Raw genomic sequence first — 14,459 nt, 5'->3', positions numbered from 1 at the left:
GTTTTACCACAAGCTTGATCAGCCACAATGTATAGGTAACAAGCTTAGCTGTGTCTCATTAAACTAGAGCGGGATCAAACTGCTATGCTAACTGCTATTCAATGGGAGTTTTATATCCATCCTGGTGTAATAAGACTGTTCTAGTTCAGTACCATCCATTTGGTATTTGGATCCTACATTTTTGTGACTGGAATGCTTTACAATTGTTAACGAATCACTGCTTTCTTTGAAAGGTATGCACAGACCCGTCAGACGTGCAGCAATTAAATACATTCACTGTTATTTTTATGAAGTAGCTTTGAAATAAAAAAAGACATTCAAAATGAAAAAGCAGATGAGATACCTATTAATATTAGGTAAGATTCATTGTCATTTTTTTGTGTGCTCTATGAACATGAAGCCTCCTGGACAAAAACACTAGTGATCGCAGGGAGTGGGGATAGATTATTAGTACAACGCTGCACTTGCGTGGTAATGGTAATAATGTGTAAAGTACAAGGACCTGATAGTTTAAGCCGACAGTGTAAAAATCCTGCATCTTAACCTTGAGCACAGACGCTGGGTGGACTCAGATCCAGTGCCCTACAAACAACTCAGGCTTCATAAGCAGACTTAGATGACCTTGAGGAGTCTTCTGTGTATAATCTGTGCTTAGGAATTTATATTCCAACCATGTCCTTGGGGAGATTGTGATAAGATAAAAGCCATAGAGCACAATTTATTGTTTATGTGTCACAATCTAAGGGGTATATGGAGGCTGTCTGTCTGTCTCAATGTTTGAAACCAAAAAAATGTTTTCATAAAGCGCTACTCAACGCATTGCTTTGCTGTGAAACACTACTGAAAGGACACGGACAGTAATAAATACAAGGTTTTGGTTCGCATTTTTATTGGCATAGCAAAAAGTGTGTGCTCAGTAAACTAAGAGTGACAGTTGTGTTATAAATATTTCAGCCACCTCAACTAGTCTCCTAAAGCTAACCCCTTTCATTTGCTTTTAACCCACAGGGCTCTGTATGTTTATTTTTATGGTTTTATATCAGTGTCTGCAAAAGTGCATTAAAGTCGTTATCCCCAAAATAATACAAGAACACAACAGTCACAGACACACACACAATCCAGCTCCTCCCCCCTCCCCCATTGCTTGCTGCAGTCCTGTCTCTGCTCGGCTCTGTTCCAATGCCACTCCATTACACAGCCCCCCCTCCAAGTCTGCTTCATCCCGAAAAGAGGGAGACTGAGTCTGATAACTGAGTGGCTATTGTCTGTGACGATGAGGCTGGTGCTGCATGAGGAGGCAACAAAATGGAGCCCCCATGGTCCGAGGGAGCCACCAGTTGTCCTGGAGCCACAACACGGGGCAAGGCTGCTCGGAGTTGGTCCCTGCTGAACCAGTATGTGATGTCCAGCAGTTCCTGGAGGCTCCAGGGGACGGCCACTGTAGTATCCAGGGGCTGGTCGAACAACAGAGGCCCCAGTATTAGGACTGCTGGAGTTGAACCAAGTGTTTTGGCAACCCCAAAATATCCTCACCAAATTGCACTTTTGGAGCAATCTCCTCACAGGGCAGCATCCAGTGGTCCTCCAACCAGCACAATACCAGCTGCAGGTCTGCATCCCCTTCCTGCTCCTGGAGCTACTCTGCATCCAGAACTGCAGACAGCTCGCTGCACCCTGGCAATGTCGTTTGGTGCTGCTACGACACATACCTCAGCTCCTGCTCCCTGGTCTCCTGGCAGTGGTTGGCAGGTCAGGCGATTAGCGGCATCAGCACTGGGTCCTGGGTCAGTGCCTCCCACAGGGCAGTGAAGGCGTTCTGGCAGGCCACCATCCAGATGAATGGTTCTCTTTCCACAGCAGCTGGTGGAGCATGTGGGCGATGTTAGCAAAGTGAGCCACAAAACGGGGGTAGTAGGAAGCAAGGCCCATGAAACAGCATTTGTGCAGATGGAGCTTGTAACATCTGCAGTACTTCCCGGAGATTGCAGAGCGCTTCACTGAAAGTGGGTGCATGCACCAGCAGACACTCAAAGATGGCAGTAGCATTACACGGGCTAAAGGGCATGAACCTTGAACTGCAACACCCCCAGCCAGTGGACAAGGGTGTCTTGGGCAGGGTCTCTTTGTCGAGCTCCACCTGCCAATAGCTGCTTCGCAGGGACCAGGTCCAAAAACTCATTGATGTGGGGCAGGGGATAAGAGCCACATCGTTCAGTCGCAGGTTGTCACAGAATTGACAGTCCCCATCCCTCTTGGGCACCAGGACGATGGGCGTAGTCCACAGGCTGTTGAACGGCTTGATGTGGCCACCTTCCTCATCTCACCAAGGTCTAGTCTGCAACTTCATGCTGGGTGAGGGGTAGCCAGCGGGGTTGCAGCTTGATGGTGCGTCACCGATATCAATGGCATGCTGCACCAGGTAGATCTGGACCACTTCTTCCAGCTTGGTTGCAAAGATATCTGGAAACTCTAACAGCAGCGTCCATAGTCCTCTGGAGCCTGAGTGGTGACTGGTTGGTGTGCTGCTGTAACAGTGTAGGGTTCCCCAAACTGCTTGTAATTGGCATGGGCTAGTTCATTGCTGCTGATGTTCTCTGTGTAGTGATGGGTCGGGTTTGAAGTTCCTGACCCCTGAGAGGCCACCTCAAGGGTTGGCTGGCTCCCTTGAGAGGGTTCACCATGAGGGTCAGTCCCCCTTGAAAGGTGAAGTTCCCCCTTTGGAGATCCAGACTGTCGCTGGACCTCTGCAGGAAGTTTAATCCCAATGTAAGGGTCCTGAACTGCTGCTACCCACACCTCATACTGGACCGTGAGAGCCCTTAGCCGGATAGTCATTGGGCCCCCTTCCATCAGAGTGAGTACCCCCCTCACGGTCCAGAGCTTAATGGTCATGGGCTACGGACTGCCTTGCCAGTCAACGCTGGCTTGCAGGGTTGTGCATCGCTGGTCATTGGCACTGGCGGTCGTTGTAGCTGCTGGTACTTGCACAGCTCGCAAGCTCTCAGCACCTCCACTAACTGCAGCCTTGCCTGTTTCTCTTGCTTCCAGGGAGATGATCCTGGGTAGGCCCTGTGGGTTTCCTGCTCCAACTCTGAGGCAAGGCTCGCCAGGTTTTCCCTGGTCAGTGAGTCTCTGCCTCAGCCAGTGCTGCGTAGTCTCTCAAGCTTGCAGGCGGCAGGTTCAGCAGCACTAGGTTGGCATCTCCCCATAGGGCTGCTGTAAATTGGCTTGCCTTCTCGCCTACACCCCAGCTGCTCAGCTTTCCTATTTTTTCCAACTGTACTTGAAAGGCTTCCCATCCATGGTGCAACTTCCCCCTGGGGACATGGATCCTGGCTCTCCCTCCTCTGCTTACACAGCCCCCATGCAGATCAGGGTATCCCAGATACCAGTTGCTCACTCAGTGGGGGCGCCACTGCTCCTACTGGCATCTCTCCATCTGATTAATCTTGCTTAGATTTCAAAATGTCACATTTTTTCGTTAAGTACAGTACCATGAAAAAGTATTTGTCCCCTGTCTGATTTTTTGCATTTGGTGCATTTTTTTACATTAAATGTTATCAGATCTTCAACCAAAATCTAATATTAGATAAAAGGGGGCCTGAGTGAACAAATAACACACAATTTTTATACTTGTTTCATTTATTTATTAAAGAAAGTTATGCAACACCCAATGCCCCCGTGTGAAAAAGTAATCACCCCCTTAGCCTCAATAACTGGTTACTGAGGACTTTAGCAGCAACAACTGCAACCAAAAGCTTCCTGTAGTTATTGATCAGCCTCTCACAGCGCCGGGGAGGAATTTTGGCCCAACCCTTCATGCAGAACTGCTTCAACTCAGTGACATCCTTGCATGTTGTTCTAGGGTTCTTTGTGACTTTTGATAGTCACAAAACTTTGAGAGATTTTGGCAGGACGGCCACTTCTGGGAAGATTCACTATTGTTCCAAACTTTCTCCATTCGGACAGTATGGCTCTAATCTGTTCAGTCTTGAACAAAGAAGACTACGTGGCGACCTAATTCAAGCATTCAAAATTCTAAAAGGTATTGACAGTGTCGACCCAAGGGACTTTTTCAGCCTGAAAAAAGAAACAAGGACCAGGGGTCACAAATGGAGTTTAGAAAAAGGGGCATTCAGAACAGAAAATAGGAGACACTTTTTTACACAGAGAATTGTGAGGGTCTGGAATCAACTCCCCAGTAATGTTGTTGAAGCTGACACCCTGGGATCCTTCAAGAAGCTGCTTGATGAGATTTTGGGATCAATAAGCTACTAACAACCAAACGAGCAAGATGGGCCGAATGGCCTCCTCTCGTTTGTAAACTTTCTTATGTTCTTATGACTGTGATTTAGTGGAGCCCCAGATCCTTGGAAATGGCTTTGTAACCCTTTCCAGACTGATCGGCATCAACAACGTTTTTTCCGGAGGTCTATTTCTTTTGATCGTGGCTCTAGAACCTGTGTGCTGACAACTTCACTCTGATGGTAAGGGCCAACGTAATCATATTTATATTGGGCAGGGCTGGTCCAATTCAGGCCTGATTGTTAACCAAACAGCTGACCCTAATTATCCCTTTAATTGGGCTGAGTTAACGAGGGGCAATAACTTTTGCACACCTGAAGATCGCATGTTTGATTACCTTGCACACCAAACAAATGAAAGACTCCCTGTATATACTACTACAACCCACAAAAAGATCTGACCAAATTCAATGTGAAAAATGTAGAAAATAAGACAGGGGGCAAATACTTTTTCACAGCACTGTATATGGAAAACTGCAAAACGTTATGTAATTCAATATGATAACTTAGCATTATTTAACAGGGTTCATTTTATGAAGCAAAATTAATTCATTCTATAGGGGGATGCAAAACTCTTGGCCAGAGCTGTACAACACTTCTCTGCAGAAACACGTAATGTTTTTCTCAGGAGGCTTCCAAAATATCTTCAGTTTAGTCAAAATAATTGTAACAAATGTACAGGATGTTCCTGGCTCTTAAATGTTTTTAATCATTCAGTCATTCATCTTTGACCATGACACGCTTGAGTGACTATGACTGAAGCATATGCACTTAATCACCTAATTAGTGAGAGAGTTGATTGGACACTGGATAGGGAGTGATTTCAGCTGTTGAATTGCAAGCTTGAATAAAAGCAGTAAAGAAAATAACAGTATATCACATCTGTCAAGAGAGCAGCACTTTCGTGCAATCGGCATGTTGGAGGCTGGACTAGGGCAGCATACTGTGGCTCGCTGTCTTGGGTGCTCACAGCCAACAATTTCAAAAATGGCAAGACGGTATAACCAGACACACTCTGTGAATGACAGGTCACGAACTGGGAGACAAAGAGTCACCACACCTGCCCAAGATTGACAGATCATTTTGCAGCATCTTCGTGATGTCAATTGTTAAACAGCACAATAAAAAGTCACTGCACCTGCTCTGAAACAGGGTATGTCATTTTTCCCAGTTCCAGTTAAAACTCATGCCAAAGCATTTTGTACAAGTTGCAGATGAGATATCACATTGCTACCAATACCAATTAAAAGACCATTACAATAATCAATTCTTGATGATATAAAGCATACTTCAATCTCTCAGCATCCTGTCTGGAAAAAATACATCTTAATCTGGCAATGTTTCTAAAATTTTTAATGTGTGCCTCAAATGAGAGGTCTGGGTAAAAAATGACACCTACGTTTTTTATTTGTGCTCTAAAATCTGTACAAAGTTGTCAAGTACAAAATCAGATAAGTGCTTATTCTTATTCAACAATTCTGTTTTGTCTGAATTTAGCATTAGGACATTTTTAAATATCCAATTTTTGATATCAGCAAAACAGGTATTCAGCATATGAGCAGCAGATCCATCACCCTGCTTGAGTGACCTGTATCGAGGGTGGGCGCCTTGAGGCAACTAGACAGTGCGGAGAAGCTATAGAAAAGGCAAATAGAATGTTAGGTTATACAGCAAAGACAGTTTAATTCAAATCTCTTAAAATGATATAATACACTAGTACTGCCCACCTAGAATACTGTCGACATTTCTGTCCCCATATCATAAGAAAGACACAGAGGCATTGTGCAACACAATTAATTCCAGGATTAAAAGGCATGTCATATGAAGAAAGACTGGAATATAGTGCTGAATCTATATAGCATAGAAAGAACAAGAGTCAGAGGCAACTTAATAGAGGTATTTCACATTTTCAAGGGGTTTAACCAAGTAACTTTTTCACAGGCCACAAAGAACAGAACCAGGGGCTACAGGTGGAAGCTGAAGAAGGGCATATTCAAAACTGAGGGGAGAAAGCGCTTTTCACAGAAAGGGTGGTAAACAATTAGAGCAGGCAGCCTGAAAGAGTTGTTGAAGCAAGACTATTGGATCGTTCAAGAAAAGACTGGATGCTGTCATGAACAATATTGTATAACCCTGTCTTTGATCACATTAAAACCTTTAGCGAGCTACCTGAAAGAGGGTGAGATCTGTCTAGCCACAGATTCCAAGAGGTTTCATTTTTCCTAACCTGGTTGGGTTTTTTTCTTGAATGCTAATGGACCACGCTGGCACCAAAACGGGTGAGCATAGGTGGGCTGAATGGCCTTTTCTTGTTCTTTAATTTTTTATAATAATATAATATAATCAAATTTATTTATGTAGCTCCTTTCATGCTAAAAGCAGCTCAAAGTGCTTTACAAAGAAAATACATTTAAAATACAACGAAAATAAACACGTCTACTAAAGGAGAGAATTAAAAAAATAATTAAGAATTAGTACAAAAGTGATAAAAAAAATATATATAATACAAACTAAAAGAAAACATTCATATTAACCATCTGAGGCAACAGAAACAAAACACATTAACATTCAATTTAAAAAGGCTATATTACAAAAATGTGTCAAGTCTTGTTTTCAAAATTGCCATTGAGGGTGCATCTCTGATAGAGAACAGCAGTGAGTTCCACACAAAAAGCAGCCTCTCCTTTTCTTTTGCGCTTTACCCTTGGAACACAAAGCAAGTCACTGTCAGCTGACTTCAATGTACGTGCAGGCTGATATGAAGTTAACACCTCTGTTAAATAGTGCGGTGCCTGGCCATTAAGTGCTTTAAATGTGAGCAATATCATTCCTATATCAATCAATCCTATAACAAACTGGAAGCCAGTGCAGTGATGCTAACACAGGAGTCATTTCTCTTTGTTTCAGTTAGAACCCGAGCAGCTGCCTGAATTCTGCACAAGCTGTAGACGTGACGGACCATGACTGTAAGGCCAGAACACAAAGCATTGCAGTAGTCCAATCTAGATGAGATAAAGGCAAGAACTTCTTTCTTGGCATCAGACAAGGAAAGAAATTATCTCTTTTTAGCAATGTTTCTCAGATGTAACCCCCAAGCTTGGATTTTAAATTTGAAGTCAGGTTACCCAAATCTATTTTTGTCAACTCTATCTGTTTCTGAGAATCTATTAATTACTTCTGTCTTATCTCGGTTTAACTGTAGTTATAAATACCTGTGCTGGAAGGGCAGGACCCTAGATACAGAAACAGTTGCCACAGAAACCTCCTTGTCTTGGCCTACAGGGCAGTCCCTTGTGTAGCAGGTCCACATTGCTTCCTCTGTAGTGCACTTTTTAGTTCTAATATTTTGCAAACACGACAACCCGGGTTAATGATCAATGGGGTTTTTACAGGCTCACTGAACCAGCATTGGTGTTCTTTCGTCAGACCAGATGTGCGATAAGAGGCATCGATAAAAACTGTTCTTGCCAAGGGGACTGCTTCCACAGCTTGTCTCTCACATGCCAGGACAGGGAGCTACTCCTGAATACTCTTCAAACACTCACCTGAAAACTGCATCTCAAGTTTTGTTGTTAAAGGGTTTAGGAAATTCGACACCGCTAGCATGAACTCCGTCTTTGTTTATGCCTTGTGTCATATCGTTGTGTGTCTGGTAAGTTTGTTTGTACCTTCTGTCATATCGTTGTGTGTCTGGTAAGTTTGTTAATGGGTTTTTGGTTTCATGTATTTTTTCATGTATTTGGCCTTACAACTACAAATATGCGTGTGTTTGTTGTCCTCTAAGGAAACCCCCAAAGTGATCTCTAAAACCTTGCCAGAGTACATGTTGTGTTTAGCGTCTGTGGGGATTGCAGTTTTCAGTTTTCATATAAAACACAGTCCTGTTCACAAAACGTCATTAAATCTGTCTATCTGGCTGATTGTCTGTCTCTCATGCTGAACACAGCGGAAATGATAACTGCCTTGCCGTAATTCCTCTCCAAACTTTTATCATAGACTCCTATAAACCTTTCGGATTGCATTTCCCCATCTGTGATTTTACTGAAATACTGCTTGATATTCATGAACCAGTTCTGAACTGTAAGAACACAAGCAGGCAGGAAACAATAATGACAGCCATGGTAATGGTTATAGTTCTGCAGCAATGCAATTTTTACATATAAACCATAAACTGATTTTATAGGATTTTAATTTCATATGATTTGCAAAGGAATCTGATGGGTATTGATTATCATTTTCAAGTAAAATTGCTAAAAAAACAATCTCACTATAATGTTTAGAATACATTTTCAAATCAATGTTCTTACCACTAGCTGGATTATGCTTATTACTGGCCCTTTTCTTTATTGTGATGAGTCTTTTAGTTCATAACTTAGATATGGAAATATTTAAAATGCAAAGCCATAGACAAACTACTTCAGCTAACTGTAGGTCTCATGGTGAATTTGAACTACACATAAAGTGATTAGTTACCAAGAAGCAGCAGCTACTGATATCAGCATAGTGAAATGCAAGCAGAATTAAAGAAGGACTACTGGTACTACTAATAGTGCTAGTGCAAATAAAAGGTATGAACATGGATTGTGGATTATAAAACATGGAAATAATTAATTCCAAAATGACTGGTACTGCTCTGTTCAGTGCAATTATATTTCTGTTGTGTTCCGTGCAATTATATTTCTGCTGTGTTCAGTGAAGTTATATTTCTGTTGTATTCAGTGCGGTTATTTTTCTGTTGTGTTCAGTGCGGTTATATTTCTGCTGTGTTCAGTGTGGTTATATTTCTGTTGTGTCAAGTGCAGTTATATTTCTGTTATGTTCAGTGGAGTTATATTTCTGCTGTGTTCAGTGCAGTTATATTTCTGCTGTGTTCAGTGAAGTTATATTTCTGCTGTGTTCAGTGCAGTTATATTTCTGTTGTGTTCAGTGGAGTTATATTTCTGCTGTGTTCAGTGCAGTTATATTTCTGTTATGTTCAGTGGAGTTATATTTCTGCTGTGTTCAGTGAAGTTATATTTCTGCTGTGTTCAGTGCAGTTATATTTCCATTCTGTTCTGTGTAGTTATTTGGTTTTGGACGGAATTTCCTAAACTTCTTTACAGGTCTGCAGTGTTTAAAGAGTTTTCTGCACTGTGCACATTTCTGCAAACTAATGTACTGTATGAAGTATGTGATATATTGTTGTAATTATAAAAGCCGCTGTTTGTGGACAGGATGTGTCAGACAGTCTTGCAATGAGAGATAGCATCGCGCTCTTACTGCAAATAATTCAGGATCAATGTTCGTCTGCACTGTTGTAAAGGTCTGATGCATGGATAAGGATGCCGTGTCTTATCAAATGGGCTGTGCACCCTGTGATTAGATAAGCATACGGCTCACACTTTTTCTGAGGAGTCTTAAGGAGTGGGATAAAATTGCAAAGAAAAACAATCCCACTATTACTCTGCATAAGAGAGAATGAGAAATTGCTATAGTCATCTAAAAGTGTTACAGAACTACCTGCAACGTTTAGAAGACCTTTGCTGCATGATGGGTCATAAAACTCAACTGGGTGAATACATTTCTCAACTTTTATTCACGAGCATTCACCAGGGTAAAGGGAATTTCTGTGATAAGCGCTGTGGTGTATCCAGGTTATGTTCCTTTCTGCAACAATGCTGGTCTTCTGTTCCCACCATACAGCACTCATTTCAATCAGAGCACCAGCATTGTTGCAGGAGAGAGCGTGAACTGGAGACTGTAAAAGAAATGGGAAAAGGAATGCCTTGGTTATTTTACCCACAATGTGTGACTATCTGCTAATAATGGTAACATGCTCTCCCCTCCACTTTGAGTTTAAATGGCTGTTCATCTGTGGTATTTACTTGAAAACTGAATGAGTAAGACAATACTCATCCTGGTAAACTACTTGTGTTTCTTAGGTTAGCTGTACCCAGATCCACCAAGAGGGCTATTGCACCTTCTATGATGAGTGTGGCAAAAACCCCACTGTCTCCGGCAGCCTGATCCCTGCAATCATCCCCTGCAAGTACAATGGACCAGCCAAGGCATTGGCGGGCCTCCACCTACAAAAGCTGCAGGAAGTCTGCCCCATGTTATACAAGGGGGTCGCCACCCAGGCATGCTGCTCTTTTGAGCAGCTTAATTCTCTCCAAAAAAGCCTATTACTCTCCAAGCCCATTCTGAGCCGCTGTCCATCCTGTGTCGAGAACTTTGTAAATATCTACTGCCAAAACACATGCAACCCTAACCAGAGCCTCCACATTAACATCACCCGGACCTACAATACCACCATAAATGGTGTTATCAAAGAGGCCGTCATTGAGTACCAGGCCTATCTCTCACGTGAATTCGCAGACCGCTCCTTCGACTCCTGCAAGAACGTGCGCATCCCAGCCACAGGAGGCTTTGCCATCGCAACCATGTGTGGCAAATATGGCTCCACTCTCTGTAACACCCAGCGCTGGTTGGACTTCCAAGGGAACAGTGGCAACGGTTTAGCCCCGCTGGACATCGACTTCCGACTGATAGACAACGACACCCAAGTGGGCCAGGGCATTGTGCCCTTAACTACCCGAGTGTGGAGCTGCAATGAATCCACCTCCCCAGAACAAGAGGCTTGTTCCTGTCTGGACTGTGTAGAGTCTTGCCCCATAATCCCCCCACCTGTTCCTGATTCAGGGCTCTTTAAAATCGGGCAGCTGGATGGGGTGCTTGTAGTTTGCCTGGTTGTTTTCTGTGGACTCTCAGTCTCCTTTGTGGGCTTTCTGCTTGTGTCAAACTTCTACAGTGGGTGGAAATCTCAGAACATGAATAAGAACGACAACGAGGTCAAAAAAGAGGTTCACCTTCACGAGGTGACCTGCACTGATAAAGCCAGCTTAGCTACTCAGGATTTCCTGGGCTCCTTCTTCCAGAAATGGGGGACAATGGTGGCCTCCCACCCCATCAAGGTAATTCTGATCTCCCTGATTGCTGTTCTGGTTTTATCTGTTGGACTGTTTTTTATCAAGCTGACGACTGACCCTGTAGAGCTGTGGTCATCTCCTAATAGCCGTGCAATGAAGGAAAAAGCTTTCCACGACGCCAACTTTGACCATTTTTTCCGGACCAATCAGATCATCCTAACAGCCCCCAACCACAAGGGATATACCTACAACTCCCTTCTCTTTGGCAGGCAGAACTTCAGTGGACTGCTCTCCAAGGATCTCATCTTGGAGCTCCTGGAGTTCCAGACCAGACTGCAGGCCATCCAGTTTTGGTCGGATGAGGCAGGGCGGACCATCAGCCTCAAGGATGTTTGTTATGCCCCCTTAAACCCCACAAACCCTAGCCTGACTGACTGTGCCGTCAACAGCCTGGTGCAGTACTTCCAGAACAGCCGTGAAAACCTGGAGGCCAAAATAAACATGACAGTGAATGGGCAGACTGGAGAGGTGGACTGGCGGGATCACTTCCTCTACTGCATCAAGTGAGTGTGTATTTTGAAAACTCATGACAGATGTTTAGACTTTTCCTCAATGTCTTCAATGACTACATAGAAAAAAGCCTGCTGTTGAAACATTTGGCATTTTAAGTTTCTTTCAGTATTTCCAAATTTAGTACAATTGAGTGTTTTTAGCGTTATGTTAGAAAACAACAGGATTTAATCAGGTATAGCTTTATAATGGCTTTTTTTATTATATGTCAATATATTAACATCATGCTGTTGTCTTGTCTAGCTCTCCACTCTCCTTTAAGGACATCACTGACCTTGGCCTGAGCTGCATGTCAGACTATGGGGCTCCAGTCTTTCCTTTCCTGGCTGTGGGAGGCTACAGTAGTAAGGCACTACCTTGTCATTCCTACTTTCTCTTTGAAAGGTTGAGTGTAGGTCTGGGACAAATTATTGACTATTCAAACAGACATTGCTTGAAATTTATTTCAGATCTAAGAGCATAATTGAAGACTTTGGTACTGACAATGCAAGCTGTGGGGAACACAGTAATGCATAAAATAGAGGGTGCTGTTGAAGTCCATATCACATGGTTAATTTTTTTCTTAAAAGACAAGTAGACGAGTATGTATTCATACCAACTATAAACCACATGATTCTTTATTCAAGAACCATTTGGTGAACTACTATACAATGATCTGTGTTCACACTTCTATTATGATACTATAGATCATGTAACAAAGTATCACAATTCTGTTACCATGTGTGACAGGACAGCATCACTGGCAATCTGTTTCTACTGGGAAGGGAGACTCAGCTACAGAAGAGCTGCAGTAAAACTAAACAGACATGAGCAAAAACACATTAACAAACAAAACGTCACACGGGCCAAAATAGAGACTATACAAAAACTGACGAACATGAAGAAACACAGACGAACGGCACAGCACACATAGCACATCCACTCTCTCCAACACCAACATTAACTCTAACACTAGCTAAGCTAACACCTCTGATCACCCTGTTTATACACAATTCCTGGCTCCAGCCACATTCCTGCATGTTTTTGCAGGGAGTATTTCCCTTCCTGCCACTCAATATTCCCCTCCCAAACACACACACATGCACGCACACACACACATGCACGCATGCACACACGCACACACACACACACACATGTGCTTCGGCAGAGCTTTTGTCCTGCCACACTGCCACACCATCACAGAGTGATGTGGTGCTGAATGAATGAGATGAGGCCTCAGTAAACCAGCTTGAGCGTATCTATGGTGATACTGTGACACTCAAACTATAACAACACAAGTTGGCATCGTTGATGTGAAACCAATCATAAAAAAGGTAATTTACTGGACCTTTATTTTTGTAGTAGCAGCGTTGCTGAATATCTTTTAATTACTTATGAAATGCTTTTATATTATAAAAAGAGATGCAAGGCAATATCACTTGTTATTTGAAAGAATATCTTCATTTTAGCTTAGTCCTTCACATGGTGGAATTGGAAAAAAATCACAGGGGAGCCCTAGGTGGATGTTTATTGCTGAGTGAAGTCAAGTGAAAATTGAGACACCCCAGTTCAAGGTTTGTGAAGTAAGAGAAGATTCAGAGGCCCTTCTTTATACATCCCTTTAAATCAAAGCAATGAAAAGTTTAAAGGAAAAGTAGTAAATATGTCAATTAAGAAAACATTTAAATAATTTTGTTTTTAATTTCTACTTTAATATAGAAAAATTATTGAAAAAAACATCCTAGTTTTTTTATGCAAATGCAGCTGATCAAAATGCTTAACATTTTTCACTTGTTAAACAAGGCAGTCTGAAAGACTGAATTGAATCCCGAGTTGTTGTTTTTAACATTTAAAACATACAAACAAATAATTAAAACAAATGTGACAAAGTGCCAGGCAGTGTGTTCGTTAGAACTGTACACTTGCCAGTCAGTTCAAATGGTCCTGTCTGTCTCATTAAAGGAGAGACCACACACCCCTGGTGTGAAGCTTCTCTTTCTGCTCCCTCTCCTTGCAGCTTTGTGTTCTGCACTCTTTTTTCCAAGAGAAAAAGATATACAGTAATTTGTGCTTCATTAACGTTGTACCAGATGTCGACTCGCCTGAGAAATCAACCATAAATCAACTTCATACTTAATATATAACCTAGAGATCGGCACTAATCAATAGACTCAGTTAAACATGTTACATCAGAAAGTATTTTTTCCATACTGCCCTGAGTCATTTATTGTAACAATAGTAAGAATAATAATAACACAGCTTGTTTTTTATATACCCGCTTCAGACTCCTCGCTGCGAGTAGTATATATATTTTTTCCAGTTCAGGCCAGTTTATTATCGTCATCAGTCATGAGTTTAGTACTTAACAAAATGAAAATAACGTTCTTTTTTTCGTGGATGTTCTGCAGCTCTCTGTGATACGTCTTTATTTCAGATTTTTCTTTGATTAACTCAAATTAAGATAATTACTATTAGATTTTACCCACCTCTTAGAAAATTACTTTCTGTTGGGAAAAATAGTCTCTTGTGAAAAAAGATCAACATCTGTCTTGGGCTATATGTGGGTTCTGTTGGTAGGTGACTGGTTGGGAAGGCAACCTCTTTTGCTGGGGCATCTTCAAGAGCACCCATTTCATCTACCAGCGCGCTGTTATTTAAAACAATCTCAAACAGCCTTTTGACAGCGATATATAGTATA

At 42.3% G+C, this 14,459-nt stretch overlaps 1 protein-coding gene across 2 annotated transcripts in view; it reads left to right on the top strand.

Moving 5' to 3' along the window:
- Positions 1–7,831: 7,831 nt before the first annotated feature.
- Positions 7,832–14,459, top strand: part of LOC121303142 (NPC1-like intracellular cholesterol transporter 1) — a 28,110-nt gene continuing 21,482 nt past the window's right edge. For both annotated transcript variants that reach the window (XM_041233636.1, XM_041233635.1), the window contains exons 1-3: positions 7,832–7,956; positions 10,226–11,775; positions 12,026–12,126. In XM_041233636.1, the coding sequence (XP_041089570.1) occupies positions 7,909–7,956; positions 10,226–11,775; positions 12,026–12,126 (1,699 nt within the window). In that variant the 5' untranslated portion in view covers positions 7,832–7,908. The remainder of the gene's footprint in view (positions 7,957–10,225; positions 11,776–12,025; positions 12,127–14,459) is intronic.

The sequence above is a fragment of the Polyodon spathula genome, chromosome 31, assembly GCF_017654505.1.
Source record: "Polyodon spathula isolate WHYD16114869_AA chromosome 31, ASM1765450v1, whole genome shotgun sequence".
Classification (NCBI taxonomy): Eukaryota; Metazoa; Chordata; class Actinopteri; order Acipenseriformes; family Polyodontidae; genus Polyodon; species Polyodon spathula.
Note: the sequence above shows the minus strand (reverse complement) of the source record. Positions and strands in the feature narration are given on the sequence as shown.